General features: G+C 45.0%; 1 protein-coding gene across 1 annotated transcript in view; it reads left to right on the top strand.

Annotated features, from left to right (window-relative positions):
* Positions 1-23,427, top strand: part of LOXL2 (lysyl oxidase like 2) — a 141,731-nt gene extending 118,304 nt beyond the window's left edge. Inside the window, exons 9-14 of the mRNA XM_074195360.1 lie at positions 1,290-1,452; positions 4,131-4,374; positions 10,878-10,993; positions 12,153-12,289; positions 21,009-21,120; positions 21,676-23,427. Coding sequence (XP_074051461.1) covers positions 1,290-1,452; positions 4,131-4,374; positions 10,878-10,993; positions 12,153-12,289; positions 21,009-21,120; positions 21,676-21,755 — 852 coding nt within the window. The 3' untranslated portion in view covers positions 21,756-23,427. The remainder of the gene's footprint in view (positions 1-1,289; positions 1,453-4,130; positions 4,375-10,877; positions 10,994-12,152; positions 12,290-21,008; positions 21,121-21,675) is intronic.
* Positions 23,428-25,022: the final 1,595 nt, after the last annotated feature.

Consider the following 25,022-nt stretch of genomic DNA (forward strand, 5'->3'; position numbering starts at 1 on the left):
TAAACATTTGACGAACTGTATGATCCTGGGCCTTACCTGCCTCAGTTTACTCATCTGTAAAACTGTAAAAATAATAACTCCTACCTATCATTAATGATATAGCACCAGGCAGGTGCCATATAAATATTAGCTATTAGTATTTTTATTAATGATAATGATGATGACAGCCTTATTTCCAATATTTCCACAATAATGTGGAAAGACCCAGAACTGAGGCCAAATGTTCTAGGCTCCTATTTTAGCACACTGGAGGCCCAGCTTACACAAAGTCACTCGCCCTCCCCTGAGCCTGATCAATACTCCCTTGCTCTGAAACCTTTATTATTTTCCTTGTACCAACAGAATAAAACCAGTCTCTTCAGTTTGGCAATAAGGGCCTTTCCAACTGTCTCCAGTCCACCTTTCAGGCTTATTGCCACAGCATCATCATCTTCAGTGAATTCCCCATTCCAACCACCCTGGTCTCCTTGTCTTTCCCAAATGGGACCATCTACTTTCTACCTTATGCCCAGGTTTTCCCTGGTAGGTGGAAGGTTCTCCCTACTCACTCTCACCTCTAGAATGCCCAGTTTTCTCCAAAACTCAACTGAGGTGCCTCTTCCTCCAAGAAACCTTCCCTGATGGCCTTGGCTATTAGTGCCCCCTTCCCTTCTCATTTGTTCTTCTTTCCTTCTTGGGGAGAACCAAGGACATCATTCAAACGGAAAACTCTCAGGGAGAAAACTCCCTCTGCCAATACAAACTGACACCTGCCCTGAGACTATTAATGTTAGAGAGTTTTTGTCTGGGTCACACAGTCAGAGAAGGTCCAAGGTAAAACTTGAACCAAGGTCTTGTGCCATTTTCATTCATGATTCATCCATCTCTCTCTCCTCATTTTGGAAGGGACCTGAGAAGCCCTGTAGTTCAGCCCCCTCATTTTACAGTGGAGGAAACTGAGACCTAGGGAAGTCAGGTGATTTGTCCAAGGCTACACAAGTAAGTAACTTTCAGAGGTGGAATTTGAACCTGGATCCCATGACCCCAAAGCCAGGGTTCCTTCCTCTGTACCACACAACATGTAAATTTATTGAAGCCAACATCATTTCTCTCTTGTCTTGGTAATCTCCATTCCTAACATACAGTGCCCACCGCATAGTTGGCATGGGTTGAATTGGACTGGTGCTATTTTCTGCCCTCCATCACTTGGCTGCTGAGAAGCTGACACAAGAGGGCAGTGAGCAAGGACAGGTCAGGCTGTAGGGCAAGAGTGGGTCAGTTCATCATTCTGTCATTCTTCCTTGGCCTAGGAGACCTGGTACTGGCAAGGGGACATCAGTGCCAACACCGTGGTCATGAGTGGGGTCAAGTGCTCCGGAACAGAGATGGCGCTGTCACACTGTCGTCACCATGGAGAGAACGTGGCATGCCCTCAAGGCGAGCATCATGCTGCTGGTGTCGCCTGCTCAGAAAGTGAGTGGCTCCTGGTGCCTGTCCCTTCCCACCCTGCAGGGGAGCCAAAGCCAGTGGGGAGGAGGGGACTTCTCAGCAGGGGTTCTTTCTCCTAGTAGAGTAGAAGCTCCTAGACGACAGGAACCATCTCCCTTTCGTTTTTGCATTCCTCGCACCTAATACACATAGTAAAGTCTTGCTGGATTGAATTAAATGGCCATGCAGTCAGGAAAAATATGAGAGGCATCAGGACACAGTGGAAAGGACCCTGGAGTTGAACTGGGGACCTGGTTTAAATCTTACCTCTCGCAATACCGGTGTTCCCTTAGGATGCTTTTTCCTCTCTGGGACTCAGTTTCTTCTTTCATAAAAAATGAGAAAGTTGGGTTAGATCATCTCGAAGGAGCCTCTCAGTTCTAAATCCTGTGATCCTATGACCTCCATTCCCAACCCTAGTCAAAAGAAAGGAATCGCCACTGGACTGCTCACTGGTCATTAAGGCATTACCAGGTGAATCAACTGATTCCTGGTGGCTGACCCACCCCTAGCATCTTCCTCTTCTCCCTTTTCTTCATCATCATCATCAGCTGCATCATTGCCACCACCTCACTATTATCACCACCACCATCACAACCACAGTTACCACCATCACCATCAACACCACGTCAGGGAGCTTTATATGGTATTCTTTTGTTACAGACTTTATTCCTAAACCCTGTGAGGAAGATGCCACGGGGAAGTGGCAGTGGTAGATTTTGAACCCAGGTCTCCCATCACCTGAACTACCACTCTCTCTGCTACATTAAATTCCATGATTGGGGGAGAAGGGAGAGGTGATTCTTTAAGAACAGATCTAGGGGCAGCTAGGTGTTGTGGTGAATAGAGCACCAGCCCTGGTGGACCTGAGTTCAAATATGACCTCAGACACTTCATAATGACCTAGCTGTGTGACCTTGGGCAAGTCACTTAACCCCATTGTCTTAATTTTAAAAAAATATAAAAGAGCAGATCTGAGATATAAGATCAAGAGCTTGGAATCTTAGGAAGAGGCTGGGATACAGAACAGTTAAGAAACTTGTCCAGCATCACAGTCAGAGTCTGTCAAAGGCAGAACTTGGAACCCAAGTCTTTCCTTTGACTCTGTAGCTCTGCCCGCTATGTCGTATCTCTAGTATTAAAAAAAAAAAAAAAAAAACCACAACCCAAGGACAGCGACATGACCTGGTGATTCTCACCACTATCCCTGCTCTGAAATCAGAAATATGATATATTCGACTTAGTTTCAATTAAACTCAAATACTATATATAATCTGAGATATGTGTATGTTCACACATATAATTTAGATTATATTATGTGATATATATGTCACAGTCCCCTTACAGAAAAATCAAAGGAGACCACATGTGGAAATGCTTTGTAAATAAGCCAAGAACAGCAAACAGGGAAGGGTTTAAAAGGCAGGGCAGTTCAATAGTAATTGCCTGGATTTTGTAGCAGAAGATCTAGGTTTGATGCCAAATTCTATAGAGCTCCTTGGTTAATGATGTTGTTATTTAGTCATCTTTCAGTTCTATCTGATTTTCTGTGACCCCATTGGAGGTTTGCTTTGCAAAGATACTGGAGTGGTTTAACCATTTACTTCTCCAGATCATTTTATAGATGAGGAAACAGTATTAAGTGACTTACCCAGCATCACATGGCTAGTGTCTAAGGTTGAATTTGAACTCAGGTCTTCTTGACTCCAGGCCTATTGCTCTAGTCACTGTTTCACCTAGCTACCACTATATCACATAATATAGTGCATTATTCAGATGACTTTGTATTAAATTTAAGATTGTAATATAATTTGAATTATATATATATATATATATATATATATAACCTGAATCAAATTTAATCAATCAATGATAGATACACAGATAAAGAGGAAAAAAATAGAATAGGTAGATAAGAGAAGAGATAGAACAGTCAGACACATGGATGATAGACAGACAAGCAGACAGAACCTACTGGATGCAGACACAGGCACCCCCTAGCCTAGTCCTCTGCCAGGTGCTGGGATGTGGATGCTGGGGAGGAATTCAAAGTTCAGATTGGACAAAAGGTCTGCCCTCAACACACTAACAGTAGCTGGTGCTTAACCTCTAATGCTTACAGAGCCCTTGGCATGCCTTAGCTCATGAGAGCCCCATAGTCCAGAGGCAGGGAGGGCTCTCAGCTATTATTATCCCCATTTTATAGATGAGGAAACTGAGGTTCAGAAAGGTGAATTTTCTAGGCTGCCGTCTCCCTGCTAGTAAGGATGGAATCCAGGTCTCTTCTGCCTTCGGGATTCCTGCTCTGTCCACTCCTTACAACTGAGGCTTCTGGAGTTCCCAACCTAATAGTTAGCCATCCAGGGAGCATCTATTAATGCTAAAGGCTGGGGGGTACCAAGGAGACAAAAGACAATTCCTGCCCTCAAGGAGCTTACAATTTCACAAGAGAGACAATATGCAGTCCAGGTACAAACCAACCTTATTCAAGATGAATAGGAGATAATTAAGAGAGGAAAGGCACTGGAATGAAGAGGGGTTGACCCTGAAGACCGACCCAAGGAAATTAAACGTTTCTGTTGGTTGGCTTTAATTGTGTTTCATCCTTTGCTTTTCTCCTCACACCCTGGGGTTACCCTCGCTGTCTTCCTGGCACCTGGCAGCTGCCCCTGACCTAGTCCTCAATGCCGAGATCGTCCAGCAGACGACCTATCTGGAAGACCGACCCATGTTCATGCTGCAATGCGCCATGGAGGAGAATTGCCTAGCATCTTCTGCTGCCCAGACCTCACCCACCACAGGCTACCGCCGGCTACTGAGATTCTCCTCCCAGATCCACAACAACGGCCAGTCGGACTTCCGTCCCAAAAATGGCCGCCACGCTTGGATTTGGCACGACTGCCACAGGCAAGTGTCTGCTGGTCACCCAGCTGGGGTTCCAGCCTGGGAGAGGCCACCAAGGGTAGAGACTGTGCACTGTGCAGGATTCCTCGCAGGGGCTTCCTAAGCTCTTGTCCAGAATCATTTCTCCTCTCATTCTATCTGGACATGTCTTAATAACAACGGAAACAACAATTATAAATCAGATATAATAGCTATAATAAGAGCAATTATGGTTATGTATAATGATTACAATGATATCAAAGTTTTGATTATTATGATAGATATGACAGTTGTATGTTAAATAATATTGAAATCGTAGGCATAATCTATATATAATGATAAAATAGTTGTAAAAATATTGCTTTATAATAATGATATAACAGTTATGGTCATTATTATCATCATTATATACGATGATGATAACATAGTGATAATGACAACCACCAGCACAATGGTGCTGTTGATAGTCAACACCTGCTTACTAGTGCTGTGCACTGTCATTTTCACTAATATTATCTCATTGGATTCTCTCGATAACAACTTTGGGAGGGCGGTGCCATTATTATCATTCTGCGTCTGGAGAAGCAGAAGGACAGAGGCTATGACTTGACCAAGATTATACAACTACTAGGAAGGAGAGTCAGAGGACTAGCCTCTGAGTCACACTGATCTGAGTTCAAGTCCTACGCCAGTCTCAAACTGGTTGTGTGCCCCGGTTCAATCACTTAGGCTCTCAATGTTGAAAACAACTTTAAGACTCTCCATCTCTGCCCATCTCTTCCTGATGGACACAGTGCTTGGTTATCTCCGGAGAACACTGGGTTTCAAACATACCAGGGAAGAGGTGTAGCAAGGTCCCCTCAGAGGATCTATTCTACACCCTTCAGTTTATACCCATGACCATTTAGGCCCCATAAGTACTGGGGCAAACTCAGACTCTGACCCAGAACCATGGTTCTTTCCAGTTTACCGCTTTCTCAAATCCTTTTTTTCTGAGCTTCACTTTCAATGGAGTGAATTCTGGCCTCAAAGGGTCTGTTTTGAAGAAAGCACTTTGCAGACATAAAGACCTTGAGAAATGTGAAATAGAAACTTTTTAAATTGTTGGTGTGATTTTATCAGTTTGGAAGGGGGCTGGATATTGGAATCTCTGGGGATGGTGCAGTCCTTTGTGTAACCCTCCTGAACCCACAGCTGCTCCATCTTCTTGCCCTGTGTTGTCCTCTCCTGTTTGACTATCCCTAGGGATAGGATCCGTTGTACCAACTGTGATGTTAGAGGGCTGTGATTTTTCCTGCATGGAACAATCCTTCCATTTTGGAAGTCAAGCTAATGGGAGAAGGGGCAGGATATCATTGGAAGGAGAATTTTGCTCACTTCTCCCTACCAAGAATCGCTCATTTTCTTCAAGTGGCACTTCTGACATGAGTTTCTGTTTCATCCTTCCACTTCCATTCTTACTCAAAAACTCTTTAAAATTATGTTGTGTGAATTCTGAATTTATTTATCTTACTATCCCCCCCACCACTGCCAGTAGAATGAAAACTTCATTTTTGTCTCTTTTGACTCCATGACTAGGACAGTGCCCAACAGAGAAGATAGGCTGCCTAAGGAGAGAGGCTATTTCCTTTTTACCTTTGTACTCCCTCCATTGCTTAGCATGGTACTCGGCCTAGAGTAGACATTCAATAAATGATTACGGTGAATTCACCAGGTGAATGATATTAGTACCATGAAGACATTGGTGTCTAGTGGATTTCCTTTTTAAAAACCATATGGATTGCCAGAGACAAACCCACAGATGTTATAATGCTGAATCTGCCCCTGCATGCATAAGTAGAATATAATTATCATCTATGCCATCCATATGGAAGCACACCCAGAGATTACTTGGTAGGAGGAGACTATATGGGACATATATTTACACCCACAAGGAACGCTCCCTCTTCTAAGAATAAGCTCATGGAGATGTCATCGAAAAATTTCTTCTGATCTCTAGCCCCAAAGCTTTCATCCTCTCTTTTCCATATGTTCTAGTTTCTTTGAAGTTTCTAAGTGAGCAGGTGGGTGTTTTGGTCAGCCATTTGGGTGGGGTGGACAGCAAAAGCCATCCCAATTAAGTCAGCACCCGGTCATCCATCCCATCCCTTTTTCTAGGAAAAAAAAATTGAAGGGGATTTTTCTAGAAAATAATTTTTGGCTGTAGATCCAAGAGACCATCTGCTAAGTTATAGAGGGGCTATGGTCTGGAGTAGAGACAGGAATGTCCTCACCAAACAAATTACAGATCTTTGAGGGGTCAGAGCGTTCAAATGTAAAGCTCTAATCCTATGATCATGTGAAGGGTGAAGAAAATAAGGGTCCCCATAAGTTGCATTGATATAGTGATTAAAGTTAGAATCATATGATTTGAAAAAGTTAAAATGGTATCATAATGTTGAGACCCACAAAATCTCTGTGACAAAGAATTGAGTCCTTTCAACTCTGCCCCTGAGCCCTGGGTCCCAATGGCTGAGATTTCTTGCCCAGAACTAGATCTCTCTACAGCATTTTAGAAAGTATGATGCCCTTTGGGCTCACCCTCCTCTGCTCTCCTTTCTGTGCTGTCTTCTCCCATTAGATCAGACATGCTCTACTTAAGAAAACATTGAAAGACCAATTGTGTCAACTGATGCAGTGATTATTTATCTATAAGGGAAAGAAAATATTTATTTCAAATTTTAAAAAATGCATCAGTTCATTCACCTGGTCCTTCTAGTATTAAAAAGGAAACTTTTCAAGAGCAAGGTCTGTCTTAGTCTGTTCCAGGGAAAAGCTAAAGTAGATACTTTTGAAACCTCTGCTCCTATGGTTTCCACAAAATAACTATTCTCAGTGCATTCACTGTTCAAGAAGTGAGCAAATCATCATTTGTTTCTATTGTTGATAAGATATACGGATGTCTATTTTGGGTTCTATTGGTTAATTCTGGCTCCTGCCCCTTGTCCAATTAGCTGCCTTGTCCAAGAAGGTAAAGTTACATCTATAGGACTTCTCAAGCAGCCATGAATGGACATTTCACAGAATGTCATTTGGCAGCAAATTCGTAGCCACACTGTCTCTGGATCCGTGAGATCTTTGGATTGGAAGGAACCTTGGAGTAGACCATCTAGGCAGTACTGGGTTGGCATCTACAAAGTCCCCAGCAAGGAGTCACCCAGATTTTGCCTGAACATCTCCAGTGATCAAGAACCTTGTTCCTTCAAGGGGCAGCTCCTTCTGCATCTAGCAGCAAAGTTAGGGTTTTTTCCCTGTCCCTCAGTAAATGGCTCAGTAAACTGCCCTAAGATTTCATAGGCATCTGTCTCCTTTCACAGTCTTGGGGAAGGAGAGGAAAAGAGCAATCCAGAAAAGGCAGGCGCCCAGGGTGGGAAAGGAGGGATATTTCCAGATGGAAGGTTCTCTTTCACCAGACTGTTTGTCTGTGTGCTTAGACTGGATTCTGTTTAGACAGTGAAATATAAACGGATTTCTCTCTGGTCCTCCCAGCTGGTAAACATGGGAACATAAGCCCATCTCTGAATGAGGCAGACATTTTTTAGGCACTGAGTCAGACCTAAGGTCTTGGTCTGCTTCAGGGAGAAGTTAAAATAGACACCTTTCAAGCCTCTCCTGTGGTTTCCACAAAATGAATATTCTTAGTGCATTCACCACTCAAGGATGTCTTCCACAGAAACAGGCTGACCCAGGAGGAAGTCAAAATTAGGATCTCGGCAGTTGTTTAATACTAAAAATGTAGAAAGAAAAGGCACAACTTTCCCCACCCACCCCTACCCTTACCTGCCCTCAGAGTTCAATACACTGATCAAGAAGAGACGATGGGTTTTTCCACAGACTTCAGAGATTATCCAGTCAAACTCTTTCATTTTACAGATGGGGAAACTGAGGTGTGAAGAAGCTTAGAGGTCAAGACTTGAACAAGGCTATTTGAACTAATCACATTCTTGATATACAACGAGCCTACTTCACGTTCCCATCCTGCATGATTTTTGTCACAAATTCTGAGGATGGGATGACCTGAAACCCCCCCCCCCCCCATCATTTCATAAATAAGAAGACAGGCCTCTCAAGGTCATCTAGCTAGTGAGAGTCAGAGTCAGTTTTCAAACTTAGATATTGTAACTCCAGCTTCAGCCCAATTTCCTCATTTTGCAAGGAAGCTAATAAAGTCCCAGCAAGGTTAAATTACTTTCCAGATAATAATGAGAGGAACTGAGAGTGGAACCTAGTGCATTAATTATACACTCAGCACTTTTCCCACACATTATACTCCAAATCCTCATCGATGACACGACACCTGCCATTTGTCTTCCCATTGCCCTTTGGGACCTGAAGAATGCCAATCCTTCTGAAAGCATAGGGTACTGGAGTCACTTAGAATCACTGGGAAAGAATAATGATGTTAAAAAGAAGTCCTCTGGGAGCAATGGACCATGGAGTTCTGTCTCTATATGCAACCACTCAGGGGAATCTGTGATTCCATCAACATGGATGTTCCTTCCTGTGAGTCATAATGTGGCCTATTTTCTGGTTCATTTTCTTTTTTCTTTTTAAATTTTATTTATTTAAGGCAATGGGGTTAAATGACTTACCCAAGGTCACACAGCTAGGCAATTATTAAGCATCTGAGGCAGGATTTGAACTCAGGTCCTCCTGACTCCAGGGCCAGTGCTCTATCCATTGCACCTCCTGCCCCCTGGTTCACGTTCTTTCTGTAAGGTTGCCACAGGAAGCTCACCAAGTATGCTGGAGGCCTTGCTTCCTTTCTCTTGGCCTCTTAAGGGGGCAGTGGGCACCTTTCTGCCTTCCAAGTGAGCAACACTTTTTCTGGGGCTTTTCCATCTGACTTGCATCTGAAATTCTTTGAAGCTCATCTTTAATTTTTCAGACTGTTGGCCATATAGCCAAATCCTGTTCTGCTGAGACATGGCGCATCTTGAGGACCTAGCTTCTCCAAGGCTGTGCCAGTGGGCACAAGTCCTGGCAGGTTCTGTCCTGCCAGAAAAGCTTTGAGAATGGGCCCAGCAGCACACCAAGTCTGCTTTTTGTGGACAAGTCTAGCTAAACATGGAGAGGCTCATCACCAGTAGACCGGTTACTTAGAAATGAATTCTTTGGCCTCAGGGACCTATAAAATAAAAGAAAATTCAAAATGGCCCTTGACTGCTTCCTTGGGGCAGAAGCCTGAAAACAGGACAGGGCTTGTTAAAGTCAGGCTTTGAAGACTATGTATTCTTTAATCTTGGGCAGCTAGGTGGCCCTGGAGTCAGGAGGACGTGAGTTCAAATCTGACCTCAGACACTTAATGCTTGCTTAGCTGTGTGACCTTGGGTGTGTCACTTAACCTCATTATCATGCAAAAAATAAACCAAAAAAATAAAATGTTGGGCTTGGAGTCTGGAAGACTCCACTTTGTGAATTTAAATCTTGCTTCAACACTTAATGTGTGACCTTAGCTGAGTCACTTGACCCTGTTTGCCTCAGCAAAATGAACCGGAAAAGGGAATGACCAACCATTCCAGAATTTCTACCAAAAAAAAACTCTGAATGGGATCATGAGAGTTGGACATGGCTGAAATGATTGAATACCAACAAAACGTTTTGTCTCCAAAATAACCTGAACATTTATAATGGTCTCCCCCAAAAAAGCATATACAATTATATAATCCATAGTGCACGATCAAGTGAAACTCAAGCCTTTGTCAGGGCAGGGCAAGCAGATTATGTTTCCTCTTTGACTTTGAGGTCACCAGTGGGGTGGAGATGCCTGCCCTCCCCATGCCAAGCACCCCAGCCAGAGATCTGGACTGGAAGGATCAAATTCAGGACCTGTGGTAGCAGAGCGAAACATCTGAGCCCTGTCAAACCTGCCCAGCCAGTAAGGGAAGCATGCCAGGGATAGTTCTGCAAGGGATTTCCCTTCTTACAAGGTCTTAGAAAAAATGGCACAACTCCTCATCAGTTGTGATCATTCTGAGCTTTCAAGTTTCTAGAGACCCTTACAGACTTTATCTGTGCAAATCCCCATAAAGCACTGGGAGAGCCACATTGGTTAAGGGAATATTAAACCCATTTTACAGGTGAGAAAAAACAAATAGTAAGAGAAGTCAAATGACTTCTCTGGGGTCACACCGCTAGTGAAAGACAAGTAGCACTGGCACTCGAGCTCAGAGCCCAGTCCTCAGCTTAGAATCACAGAGAGCCCTCAGAGGCTGGCTAGTCTGACCCACGACAGGACAAGCCTCCCTGACAAGAGGCTGTTCCAATCGATGCTTGAAGATCAGCATAGAGTCACTTGACATGAAAATCAGGAAGACCTGGATTCGAATCCTGACTCAGACACTTCCTGGCCATGCAACCCTGGGCCTCAGTTTCACCACATGAAAAATGAGGGGCTTGGACTCGATGGCCTCTCAGGTCCCTTCTGCTCTGGATCTATGATGGGAAGCCACTGTCAGGGGGGCTGATTGTCTACTCCTCTCCCCTAGGCACTACCACAGCATGGAAGTTTTTACCCACTATGACCTGCTGAACCTCAATGGCACCAAGGTGGCCGAAGGTCACAAAGCCAGCTTCTGTCTGGAAGACACCGAATGTGAAGGAGGTGAGTTCCCTTTCGCCATTGGGTGAGGGCAGTGGGGTCGGGCAATGGGTAAGTTCCCAGAAGGGGCAGACCTGGCTACCTTAACCACAGGCATAGGAAAAGCATCCCCCCCCACTCACTCCCTCTTTTGTCTTCATTGGATGGAGGTTCACAGACTGTTCAAATTGGGAAGGGGGTTCAGTGGTCACTTAATCTAAGCTGTACCTGAGAAACTGAGAAACCTCTTCTGTGACATCCCCAAAGAATGAATATATGTGGAAGAAGAATGCACTGCCCATGGTGTTCTAGAGTTCTAGAAAGGCCAATTTGGTCTGGATGTTGGGGAAATCTTTCAATGAAAACTAACCTTAAGGGGAATGGTCTGTAGCAGGAGGGAGGGGGTTCCCATTCACTCCCTGGGGGTCTTTAAGCCCAGGCTAGAAGGTCACTCCTCGGGGATGAGACCCAGAATGATCAGCAACATCCCTCCCAACCCAGGATCCTGGGCCTCACGTGTTCAATCTGTGCCTCAGTGAATGTAGAGAGCCTTCTTCAAGGCCCTGGGGGACAAGGTCCTGGCTCTCAGGAGCTTTCCGTCTAATTTGAGAAGCAAGACATTATGCTGTAACAGAAGTAAACAGTGATAGATAAGTTAAAGAGAAAAGAGAGCCTCGGGTATGTAGGGGCCCACAGATGTGGCCCAAGGCTGAAGAGAGGACCTGAGGCCAGGGTGGCCCCAACTGTGGGAGCAAACCCTTGGAAAGCTGGGCCTGGAAAAACTACTAAGAACACAGAACAGGAAGTTCCAAGAGGCTGATTGAGGCTCCTTTGTTTATACCAGATCACTGACAGTATTCGTTTTGGAAAGGATGAGATTCCAGCTCGTTAAGCTTGTGGGTGAGACAGAGAGAGAGACAGAGAGAGAGAGAGACAGACAGACAGACAGACACAGAGAGAGGGAGAAAGAGAGGAGAGAGGGACAGAGAGAGACAGAGACAGAGAAACAGAGACAGAGAAAGGGAGGGAGGGAGAGGGAATGGAGGCAGACAGCATTTGAAGAGTCAGCCAGTGACCCCCACTGCCATAGAGTTGGGGTGCTGTGGCACAGCCTTTCTGGGCTAACTGCATCTAAATCCTGAGTTACCAAGAGCAGTCCCTTAGATCTCTCCTCTTTCTCTAGAAATCCAGAAGAATTATGAGTGTGCCAACTTTGGCGAGCAGGGCATCACTCTGGGCTGCTGGGACATCTACCGTCACGACATTGACTGCCAGTGGATCGACATCAGCGATGTGGCCCCTGGGGACTATCTGTTCCAGGTACTGCTTTGGGAGAACCCCCGCTCCCTCTCCCAATCCAGAAAAGCAGCTGTATTGGGACCTCAGCATTTCCCTCTTGCACCGGCCTGCCCCGATGTCCCCTGGCACTGGGAGCTGGGCAGCCTCCCCGCCCCCTGCCCGACCCAATCCTCCAGGCAGCTCCCACTAGCTCCCTCTCTCCATCTTCCAGGAGTAGCCTAGGACACCAGAGATTCTGGCCTCAGCTCTAACCCTCGATGCCTCCTCCTGAGTGAAGTCACCCAAGAAGTGGGCCTGAGGCCCTGATGAAATTAGGAGAGGACTAGGGACTAGTCCCATGATTTCATTGATACATTTGGTTCTCTTCTGCTAATGCAGGTCGGGACCTTCTCAGCAATCCATAGTCTTAGAGAACTTAGAGGCCCATTAAGGGACTTAGCCAGGGACACCCAATCCAATATGTGCCCGAGGTGAGACTTGAACCCAGGTCCTCCTGTCCATTCTCCTCTGGTGTCAGACTCAAATAGACACAAAATGACTGAAAATCATAACTGGACACTGTCTCTGTCATGTTGCACTTTTATTTGTTTTCTTAAACATGTCCTGATCCCATTCTCCTCTCTTTGGGGCTGCCCTCTCACCTCTTTTCAAGGGCATTTCTCCACTTTGACTTTTCTCATCTGATCTTATGATCCAAAGAGGAAAAAAAACAATTCCTCCAGGAGTCTGTAATCCATTTGCGAGGATAAATTGTGGCCACGGACAAATATAATCCTAAGGTGAAGTACCTGCTGTGGTGGTTCAGTCATGTCCAACTCTCCATGTCCCCATTGGAGGTTGTCCTGGCCAAGACACTGGAGTGGTTTATCATTTCTTTTTCCAGTTCATTTTACAGATGAGGAAACTGAGGCAAATGGTGAAGTGACTTGTCCAGGGTCTCACAGGTTAGATTTGAGCTTCCTGACTCCAGGCCCAATGCTCTATCCCCTGTACCACCTGGCTGTCCCAGTTAGGTCAAAGGAGAGACTGGAGGAGGCAGTGGTCACACCTCATTGGAGGTCTATCCAGTTAAGCTAACAGGTGGGCCTGGTCGTGATAGACACCAAGGTTCATCCTAACGCTTCATCTCTGGGTGATTATGAGAAGTCTGGAGGCTGACCCCCACAAAAAAGGAAGGGCTCAGGAGGGGAGGCGAGACTAGGCAAGGGCAGCTGGTCCAGCCCGGACTGGCTGCTGGGAGTTACCCCGAGAGGTTCATCCCCACTGGGCAGGCAGTCTATGCTCTATGTTCTGTAGACGTGTCTGTCTGAGTCTCCTCTTCGTGTGCCCCTCCCCTTGCCCAGCCAGGTGGCATAGTGGGTAACCAAGAATGTGCAATCCAGCCCTGAGACCATCCCAAGGAATTCATTCAGCCCAGAGCCCATCCTTCCCCCCGCCCTGCCAGTAGATCTCAGTACCTTTGGAGAAGTGACCACAAGGAATGAACCAGCTTGGCCCCTCTGCTCAGGCCCAGCCAGAACCGCAGTCTGAGAGAGGGAAGAGCCCATCAAGCATCCGAGGTGACGTGTTTATATTTAGCAAGTCATCATCAAGGGATGTGTGTCCATCCACCCATACACACACACACACACACACACACACACACACACACCTATAGTGCAATGTCATCATACATAGGCATTTCACTTGATTTTTCTTTAATTTTTCTAAAGAACAAAAATCCATTTTCTTTCCCTCCCACCTATCTCTCCCCATTGAAAAAAAAAAGGACCCATAGAACTTCTGTAACGAATAAGCAGAACTGAGCAGAACAAAGGCCTGCACTGGCCATGTCCAGAATTGGATGTCTCGTTGTGCTCCTGAGTCCATCCCCTTTCTCTCAGAGATGGGGAGAGGTTTCATCCTAGATCTGGGATTGGCCATGGGCAGTGAAGCATTCCCAAGTCTTTCAGAGGTCTTTACAGTGGGGGAAGGGGAGGTGTGGTGTGTGTATTTGTATGTTGTGTGTGTGTGTGTGTGTATGTATGTATAGAGAAGTTGTCAAACTGCCCTGGTAGAAGAGCTTCCTCACATGGGAATGCTCTATAATAATAAAATCACACATCAAGGATTTATCCCTTATTCTATTGATGCATATAGGTACCAGAATTTGAATTTCAACCCAGAACTTCAGAGTTCAAATCCTGTTTTTTTGCCTCTCACTAACTGTAAAAATCTGAGCAAGTCATTTGCCTTCTCCCTGCCTCAATTTCCTCATCTATAAAATGGGAATAATAACAGCATCTCAAAATTGCTGTGAAGATCAAATGAGAAAAGATTTATAAAGAATGAGAGGGCAGTTAGGTGGTGCACCAGCACTGGAGTCAGGAGGACCTGAGTTCAAATTTGACCTCAGACACTTAATAATTGCCTAGTTGTGTGACCCTGGACAAGTCAGTTAACCCCATTGCCATAAATAAATAAATAATTTTTTAAAAAAAGAATTAGGTAAATAAATAAATGATTTTTTAAAGGAATTAAATATACTTTAAAGTTTTATAGAAATGTTGAATTATCTCTCCTTTTTACTGAAGAAGAAACCAAGGCACATAGATTTATGAGGGGGTGTCACGGCTGCATGAGGCAGAACAGGGATTAGAATCGAGACTGCTAACTTCCTGTCTCGCATTCTTTCTTCCATATCACCTGAGAAGGTGGGAGCCAAGCAGGACAAGGGAGAAAGGGCCTCATTGTAGCCATTCCTGCAAACGTCTCCCAGACATTTCCCCTTTAGTGTGTGTGTTTAACTAGAGCCAATGAGGTGCCAGTTTATGAATTAGTATTCCGAAGTGACTCCAGTGGGCAGGTTTGTGTGGGATATTTCCAGGGTAAACTGCTGTGGTGTTCCAAAGGAACAAGGTGGGGGGGGGGGGTGATGGTGGAAAAACCGGAGAAGGAAAGTGGGGCATTCATAAGTGAAGAGACTCATCTCCTCCTCCCTGGGAGTGGCCCAAGTCCAGAGGGACCAGGGGGTCTGATGCCCACTTGGTGAGGACATTGTGAAGGCCGGGCAGACAGAGACTGGCAGAAGGTCCCTTTGTTCCAGGCCGAGGGCCTTGGAAGGCTCTAGTGCTGGCCATGGGCAGGCTTGGCCTCTGGTCAGCCCACTTCTATGCTGAGCACCAGGGTCTGTCCTCAGGACTGGGAGGGTCCCAGTCAGCCGGGGAATAGAAGAGGTTGCAGGTAGCCCAGCTTGGGACGGACAGCTCCTCCTCGACCAGCTGGGAGCTGAACTGGTGCCAGTGGCGTTGGCGTGAGGGGATCCTTTTTTTGTCAACAGGGCTCAGCTTTGAATGTGTCTGGCGCGTCTGCTACGCTGCCAATGATAGCAACAGGAGCAATAATACTAAATGAACCGTCAGGGAACTTTCTCATTCGGGAATTCCTTGTGACAATGAGATCACAGATGCAGCCCTTAATAGCGGCGTCATGCTCATTGTCATCACTACTATTGTTGCTATTATTAGAGTTGTTTTTGCTCTGGAGAACTCGCTCATCACTATGAGCTCTTTGAAGGCAAGGACCCTGTTTTTGCCACCCTTCCTACCCCTGGGGGTTAGCCAGGGTCTGCACATGTTCACTACTTAAGAAATGATTAAGAAGTTTCCTGATGAAAAAGCTCCTTCTGCTCAGGGAACATCAAAAACCGACTCATCTGCAACTTTGGGGGCTAAAAAAAGCTGCCAGGACACGGCGGTCAGGTGACTAGCCCAGGGTCACACAGCCAACATGTGTAAGAGGTGGGGCTTGAATCCAGGACTTTTAAGGACTCCAAAGTCAACATTCTATAGCCATTATATCACATTACTCCTCATTGTCATCATCATTTTTTTATAAGTTACCATCATTTCCCTGCCCTTGGGGCGGGGGGATATCTCTCTCTCTCTCTCTCTCTCTCTCTCTCTCTCTCTCTCTCTCTCTCTCTCTGTGTGTGTGTGTGTGTGTGTGTGTCTGTCTCTGTCTCTGTGTGTGTCTCTGTGTGTGTCTCTGTCTCAGTGTATGTGTTTCTGTCTGTCTCTCTCTGCCTCTCTCTGTCTCTCTCTCTCTCTCTCTCTCTCTCTCTCTCTCTCTCTCTCTCTCTAACTTTTCCATTTTCTGGGAGCATCTGTCACACACTTTGCCTGGCCCCTGGAACCCTCTTTGACTCCCTTCTGTTCTAATGGAGAGGTGGACAAGTCTTCAGTTCAACAGTTACTTTCAAGAAGAGACTTTTGGAGAACTAAGAGAAAAACCAGGGTGGCGAGAGAAAAAGAGAGGGAGGGATGAAGAAAGGAAGGAAAACATTGAAAGGAAGAAGGAAGGAAAGAAAGAAGGGAGAGAAAGAGAAAAAAGGGGAAAGTGGGAGAAATGAGAAAAAAGAAAGGAAAAAGAAAGAAAGAAATAGAAAGGGAGAAAGAAAGAAATAAGAAAAAAGAAAGAAGGAAAGAAAAATAGAAGATTGAAAAAGAAAAAACAAAAAAGGGAGAAAAAAGAAAGGGGAAAGAGAGAGGGGTAAAGAGAAAGAAAAGGGAGAAAGGGAAAGAAAAAGAGAAAAGGGAGAAAGAAAAAGGAAAGGAGAAAAAGATGAAGGAAAGAAAAAAAGAAGGAAGGAAGGGGGAGGAAGGGAAAGAGAGGGAACTATGCTTAGCAATAGCAGAGTTTGCTTGAGGCGTGGGCCCTTCCCACCTATTTGGCTAAGTAGATAAAACCATAGACTTGGAGTCAGGAAGCCCAGGTTTTGAATCCCACCTTACATACTTGGGATCATAGATGGTCTGGCCACATTGTTCCAATGCCAAATGCACATTTGCCTGAAAGACTATTTTATAGAGAACTCAGACAATGCAGGTGTTCACATGGTGGCCAGAAGAAGTGATGCAGACACTCTCAAGTTCTTCCTTAAGAACTCTGGTGTTGATTGTTCAGTTTGGGAGACCTTGGCACAGGACAACCCAGCATAGCATGCCCTTGTCAGAGAAGGTGCTGCGCTCTATGAGTAAGGCACAATGGAAGTAGCTCCAAAGAAATGTGAGATGCACCAATTTAGGGAACCCACCCCAAATGTTCCTGGACTATTTGGGCCCACCCTGTGGGGTTGTATTGGTCTGATCAGACACAATGGGACACACTGAAACTTGTCTCTAACAAAAAGATATCATGTTGGCCCTCCCCTTGAACCAAGAACAACGGTCAACCATTCCAGAATGGCCGGTGGCTTGTGGCCTTGACAATCAATGGGCATTTATTAAGCCCCGACTATGAAATATCTCAGGCTCTGTATTAAGCTGAGTGATGCAAAGGAAGGCCAAGCAGTCCTAGCAAGGAGCTCACAGTCTAATGAGGCAGATAAATGTGTGTGTGTGTACAAGATACATTCAATGGAAGTCAGTGGTGATCTGGCAGAGGGGAAAGACCCACAAAAGCTGAGCTGTGCCTTCTTGGGCCTCTCCAATGTCCAGCAAAAAGTCCTGTTTCCAACCTGTAGCCCTCCACTCTACTAGCCCCTAATATCTGCAGTCTCCATAGTTCTCCGTCCATTTTCTAGAGCAGAGATGATTGGCAGACCCCCAGTCCAGTGGCCTTTCCTGGCTTCCCCTTCCTTGTTAGAGGACCTGTCCTACCCACTTCATTCAGAGAATCTCTGAGGCCAATGAGGCCAGTCCCCACCCAATTCACTCATTCACAAAGATTTAAATACCTTGTATGTTCTCTGAAAGATATTAAAGGAGCATGTACTTTCTAGTGGTCTTACTTAGGCATTTTGGGTTATATTTTATAGTCATTCATTTTATCAAGATTGTTAGTTTTATTCACATATAATTGGATAATACAATTCATAAGAATTAAAAAAACTGTATTGGTGGGACAGCTAGATGGCACAGTGGATAGAGCACTGGTCCTGGAGTCAGGAGACCCTGAGTTCAAATCTGGCCTCAGACATTTAATAGTGACCTAGCTTTGTGGCCTTGGGCAAGCTACTTAACCCCACTGCCCTGCAAAAAAGAATCCAAAAAAAACTGTATCGGTTGTGAATTCAACTGTTTCACTTTTGATACTGGTAATTTGGAACTCTTTATTTCCTAATCAAATTAGTCGATATTTTATGAGCCTTTAGTTTCATTTAGGGTCAACTAGTTGGCACAATGGGTAGAGTGCCAGCCCTGAAGTCAGGAGGACCTGAGTTCAAATCTGGCCTTAGACGCTTACTAGCTGTGTGACTTTGGGCAAGTCACTTCACCCTGATTGCCTCACATCCAGGACTATCTCCAGTCTGGCTTTTCATATCTGGCCACAGATGACTCTGAAAGAGAAAGTGAGACTGGTGACTTAGCAGAGCAACCCCCTTATTCAAATCTAATTCACATGCATGTCATGGCCTCACTTCCCTGATGTCATGGTCTTCTTTGAAAAATGAAGGACAGGGCAGCTAGGTGGCATAGTGGATAAAGCACTGGCCTTGGAGTCAGGAGTACCTGGGTTCAAATCTGGTCTCAGACACTTAATAATTACCTAGCTGTGTGGCCTTGGGCAAGCCACTTAACCCCATTGCCTTGCCAAAAAAAAAAACCCTAGAAACCTAAGAGAAATGAAGAACAAGCATCATCATGGCATGATGCCCACTCAAGAAAATAGTTTGACTCATGAAATTATTTTTAAATTTAATTTGATTTTAACAAATTTTTTAATTTTACTTCATTAAATATTGCCCAATTACTTGTAAAAAACATTTTAACTTTCATTTTTTAAAATTTTGAGATCCAAATTCTCTCCCTCCTTCTCACCCTGACCTAGAGATTTCAACTATTCATGTGAAATCATGCAAAATATATTTCCTTATTAGATATCATGTACTGTTTTCTAACCTTTCCCTCCACAACCCTAACTGAACAAAAAGGGAAAAGCAAAAGCAAAACCTTTCTAACAAATACTTAGAGTCAAGCAATATCAACTCCTTACTTGACCGTGTCTAAAAATTCCTATCTCAATCCAGTCCCTGAGATGGAATTCATGCTTTCTCATCAGTCCTCTGGAATCTGAATTGGCCATTACATTGATCAGAATAGTTCTTAAGTCTTTTTTCTTACAATGTTGATGTTGTAGAAATTATTTTTCTTCTTCTTCTCACTTCAAGCTACATCAGTTCATGCAAGTCTTCCCAGGTTTCTCTGAAACCAATCCCTTCTGTACAAGAGTATTGAATTACCCTTAACTTGTTCATCTATTCCCAGTGATGACAGAAGTCCCCTTCACAAAAGACAACTATTCTAAATATCTTTGAACGTTAGGGTCTTCTCTTTGACCTCTTTGGGCCCGATCACTGGTACAAAGTTGATACACAATGGCTCTTGGGACACAGTTCCAATGACTCAATCCAGAATGATGTGCAGGATTTTAAGTCAGATGGTGGAGGATACCTCTCCCAAACCCTTCATTCAATAAATGAACAAACTGATTAGATTGCTAATAATCAGGAGAACCAGAATTCAGTAGAGTATAGGAGGACCTTGGTTCATATCTTGCCATTGCCACTTGCCTAAGTGACCTTGGACAAATCACTGACCTGAGTCTCAGTTTCCTTATCTGTAAATTGAGGAAATCAGCCTGCATGGTCTCTGAAGATGCTTCTTATTCTTGCTCTATGATGCTGTGTGACCTTGTACAAGCAGCTCAACTCCCCAGACTTGTTTTTTCATGTTTTAATAATTTTCAAAAATATTTCATTTTTCCCCAATTATTTGTTGAAATAATTATTAACATTTGTTTTTTTTTGAAGTTATGAGTTTCCAATTCTGTCCCTCTCTCCCTTCCTCCCCTCCTCACCCCCTGAGACAGCAGCAATCTGATACAGGTCTTAAATGTGCAATCATGCAAAACATTTCCATATTAGTCATTTTATATAAGACTCAACAAAAAAAGAAGGAAAATAAAAAGTGAAAAATAGTCTGCTTCAGTCACCAGTACTTAGATGGCATTTTGAATTTTGCATATGGTCATGATTTCTCATATGATCTCCAAACCATCCTGGGAGGTGTCATCCCCATTTTGCTTATGAAGAAACTGAGGCAGATGAAAGTTAAGTCACATATAGGAAGACATGTTATCTGAGGCTAGACTTGAACTCAGGACTTCCTAATTTCTGGCCCAGAGCTCTATCCACTGCACCCCCAGCAGTAAAATGAAGAGCTTGAACTACACTTCTGAGGTTCTTCCCGGCTATGATCCAGGGAGACTTCAGGGGAAACATGAGAAGTGCACACCTCTTCTTAGGATCTGAGGATTAGTATGCCAGAAGCGGCCTCAGAGGCCTCATGAAGAAACTGATACTCAAGAGAGACGCGATGGCTTGCACCTGCGACTTACAATGAGTAACAGGGTCAGGATTTGGAGAGAGAGTCTCTAATCCCAGAGCCAGAGTTCAACCACCCTTGTGCAATCTCTCCAAAAGATTCCCAGGATGCTAAGGCTTCTTCTAGTCTTTAAAATTATATTGTAAGGGCTCAGAGGCCCAGGGATCTTTGGGGAAAATCAGTATGTTCAAACCCATGCCACCCAGAACATGACGGACAGAGGTCCCAGAGGCCTTAGACCACTGGGCCTGGAATCTGGGAGGGACTAGAGGATGGATATTGCCCAGAGAGGGGAAGAGACTTACCCAAGGCCACCCGGCTCGCTCTCACATCCAATACATTCCTTGACTTGATTTCCTCCTCCCTCTCCCCAGATCATCATTAACCCTAACTACGAAGTGGCTGAGTCAGACTACAGCAACAATATCATGAAGTGCCGGACCCGTTATGATGGTCACCACATCTGGATGTACAACTGCCACATAGGTGAGTCCAGAGAGCAGTGCCCCGGATTTCCCTTGAACCTGTTTGGCTCGCTTCCCTCTCCTGCCCCTGCAGTTGGTCTACATTCTCAGGGAGCCAGTGTCATCCTGTCAATTTGGGGAATGAAATCGAGCCAGGGGCCAACCTCCATTTCTGGGATGGGGAAGGAAGCTGCGGACACCAGGCCTGGGCTAAAGCCACATTTTCACGCCCCGTCTCGCCTGGCAGAATCAGGGCACACAGAACTGACCCCAGAGCTATTTAAGGGCTGGGCAGAGGCCACCCAACTCAATGCTCTTGTGACCACAAAATTGTAGGAGTTTGGTTTAACAACCAGTTTGTTGCATGTTGTCTGGCCCACTTGGCAGCCCTGTGTGCCAGGCTCTCTTTCTGATGTGAACTGAAGATAGGGAGCTATGGCTCAACCAGCCTTCCTTTCTAGGGTTGAACCTAGTCAATTGAATGAACGTTTATTAATGCTTACTGTGTGCTTTCTCTCTACTTCCTTCCCTACACCCATCCTCTTTCCCCCCTTTTCTTCCCCCCCCTCCCCAACAGGTGGCTCCTACAGTGAAGAAACAGAGAACAAGTTTAATCACTTCAGAGGACTCACAAATAATCTGCTCCCCACTCAGTGAAGAATCATCCTTGGACCTTGTGGACCCCCTGCCCTAGGGCCTCACTGCACTGGTCTCCCTGGGACCTTCCCTAACCACTGCACAGCACAGCTCAGATGGATCCCCCATGCTCCTTCCCCCAACTCCCTGACAAAAGCCCTGGGCTCCTGCAGTGGGAACCAGGACCTGTTCTTGGCCTGGTCTTATAGGCTCAAGTCCTGGAAAGGACCTTACAGATGTAGCCCAGTCCCATCATTTTATAAGTGAGGCAACTCAGGCCAGAGAGGATAAGATGCTAAGGGTCACACAGTCCATGTTCTAACCCAGTTCTTTCCACTAAGCCATGTTTCCTCCTGCCCCCCCCCCAAAAAATACCTGCTATTTGAACCCTTTGCTTCTTCTCTTCTTCCTCTGGGCATGGGAGTTATGGAACATACAATACAGTGATATACAGCTTGGGGGCAGGGGGCAGGGAGGAAGAGGCAATGCCCACTGTGATGCATGAGGAAATAGTCACCTCCCGCCAGAGAACTGATCCTGTCCTAGATCCCCAGGGGTGCCGTTGCCCACTCAGGATAGAAACCCATCCAGCCAAGGGTCCTGAGACCTCAGTGTCCTGGAGACTTTGGGACTCCGGATGCTTCCTGACCTCTTCAAATGTCTTGTGAAATGGAGATTAGCCACCTCTTGCTTCCCAGGACCAAGGTTTGAAGTCTCGTTTCATGACCAGGACTGATTTGTTCCTCCTATCGTCTCTCTTCTTCAGTCAGCTGCCCTTTGGTGGAATCCCTCAAGAGAGTGGGCAGCTTGCTTCGTATACGTCCTCTCCACAGCATTTTCTTAATCTCCATGCTGCTACATCCTCAGATATCCCATGCTAGATTTAGCCAAAGCAACACATACCTGTGTCTTCAGCTCCAAAATCAAGTCTGCGTGGACCTCCATTTGCCAACCACCTTCCAGGACAGGGAAATTCCTTCCCCACTGCAGTCCTCAAAGCCCACAGTTGTGCATACATTTCAGGAAACCCCTGTTGGTGTGGTCAACCAAAAAAATCTGCCCTTCTCACCTTCAGTCAGAGGTAGCCCAAGGGCCATGGCAGTAGTCAGGCTCCCAGCTCTTCCTCCAAAGCCTAGCTGATTTCACCCAGCATGAAACCAGTGACCTCTCCGTCCACTCAGACTTCTGTCTTTCCCACCACTCGCCGGTGCTACCTTTATATATTTCTGATCAGGGGACTGGGAGAGCATGTGCTTCTTTTTTCTATTTTATTCTAAGGATAGAAGTTTTACATTGTATTTGCATGTTATGACCCAAACCAAATGTAATGGTATTTAAAGCGGGCATCTGGGCCCTTGGAAGCTCAGCCATACAGAAGAAGCCAAAGTCAAACCCACTTGTGTATGTGCCATTGCCGCTGCCACCGTCACTACCACCATCATCATCCCAGCAGACTGACCGGAATGACTGGTGCTCTAAACAAATTCCTGGGTGCAAGGACACGCCCCAGGTGCTGCAGGTCATCACAGATGTTTACATATACTTGAATCACAGGTGTTTGTTCCCAGAATAAAAGGTTATTATTATATGCAATGTGTGTGGTTCTATTGGGTAGCATGTGAACAACTGTACATAGTGTCGTTCTAGTCTTTTCAAAGAATCACAGAGTTGGCAGAGATCTCAGAGGTCAGCTAGTCCTACCCACCAATGAAAATTAATCCTTTCTAGAAGATTCTAGATCTGCTGTGTTACCTGTGTGGCGTTAGACAAGTCGCTTGGACTATCGCAGTTACCCATCTGTAAAATGAAGGAATTGGACTAGGCGAGCTGTGGAGTCTTTTCCAGCTGTAAATCTAGGATCCTATGTATAATTCTTAGTGATCCAGCCTTTACTTATGGACCTCACGTTGGGACAGCTCTCATGGCAGGAGAGGTCTTCATGACATTGAGCCAAAAGTGATCGTTGTGATCAGTGTCACCCCAATGGAATGTCTCCATGAAAAGCAGATTGACCTTCTAGGACTCAAATCCATTACCTCAGCCTCAGCTACACATACATGGGTCTCACCAAACAAGAGAACTAGTTTTTGAGGAGCAATAAGGGTTCCACCGCCCCTCGGGAAGGCTTCCCAGCACCCTTCCATTTTTTCCCTTGGAATCTCTATTGCAAGGGTTTATCCAACAAAATTGAGTACAAATATGGCATCCAGACTGAGTGCTCTGAGATCCCTCTCTTGGCGCCTGTGGTCTCAGGTACATCCCCTATGTCATACATGACACCACACAGTGAGTGAATGAAATAACATGAATGACTTGCTGGCTGTTAATGATGGTGCATCTGCAGCTCTCCTAAACCCTTTCCAGAGGATGGATCCATCATGCTGGAGGCTTTCAGTGTTCCCTGGATATCAGGGTGGCAGTACAATGATGAAATGGGTCTGAGTCAGAGACTACCCTGCATAGTCAAATCTCTGCCACTGACACTGCGGGATCTTGGGTATCATCTCCCTAAACCTCAGTGTCTTCATTCTTACATCCAACTCTTTCCAAAGGACCTTAAGAATCCAAGGGGTGGGGGCAGGAAGCAGCTAGGTGGCACAGTGATAAAGCACACAGTCCTGGAGTCAGGAGGACCTGAATTCAAATCCAGCCTCAGGCTCTCATATACCTGTGTGGCCTTAGGCAAGTCATTTAATTCCATTGCCTTGCAAAAGTCTAAAACTTAAAAATTAAAAAGAAAATTTAAAACCCCCAAGGGGGTTAGACCTTTAGCTCTAAGTCTATTAGCCCTGCTGCTCTGGGCATAACCTGCCCATTTCCATTTTCTTTCATTTTCGATAGATTTAGTTTTCTACATCACCTACATTTTTCAATGTATCCCTCTTCCCGCCCCTTCCCAGAATGCCACGGCCTATATGAGAGAAAAATTGCCTCCTCTCTAATCTTCAAATACACTGATAACCTTGGATTCTCAAAAGTTATAATACCAGGCCATCATTAGTCATTAAATAATCTTGTCTAAACGTATATATTGAAGAACCACGTCAGGTTCTTGTTCTTTGGAGACATCTAACCATCACTCTGAGAAGGCATGACTTTTAAAAGTGTCATTAAAAATTTTTAATTTTTAAATTAAAATTAAATTTAAAATGTTTAAGCAAATCTTTTTATTAAAATGAGCTTTTAACAAGTGATTAACTTTGAGCTAATTCAATTTTGATTCTTTGGAGCTATTGTTCTGGGACCCATAGCATATGGAAATAGCAGATTATTGACTAAAACATTTTT

Source organism: Macrotis lagotis, chromosome 1 (genome assembly GCF_037893015.1).
Source record: "Macrotis lagotis isolate mMagLag1 chromosome 1, bilby.v1.9.chrom.fasta, whole genome shotgun sequence".
NCBI lineage: Eukaryota > Metazoa > Chordata > Mammalia > Peramelemorphia > Peramelidae > Macrotis > Macrotis lagotis.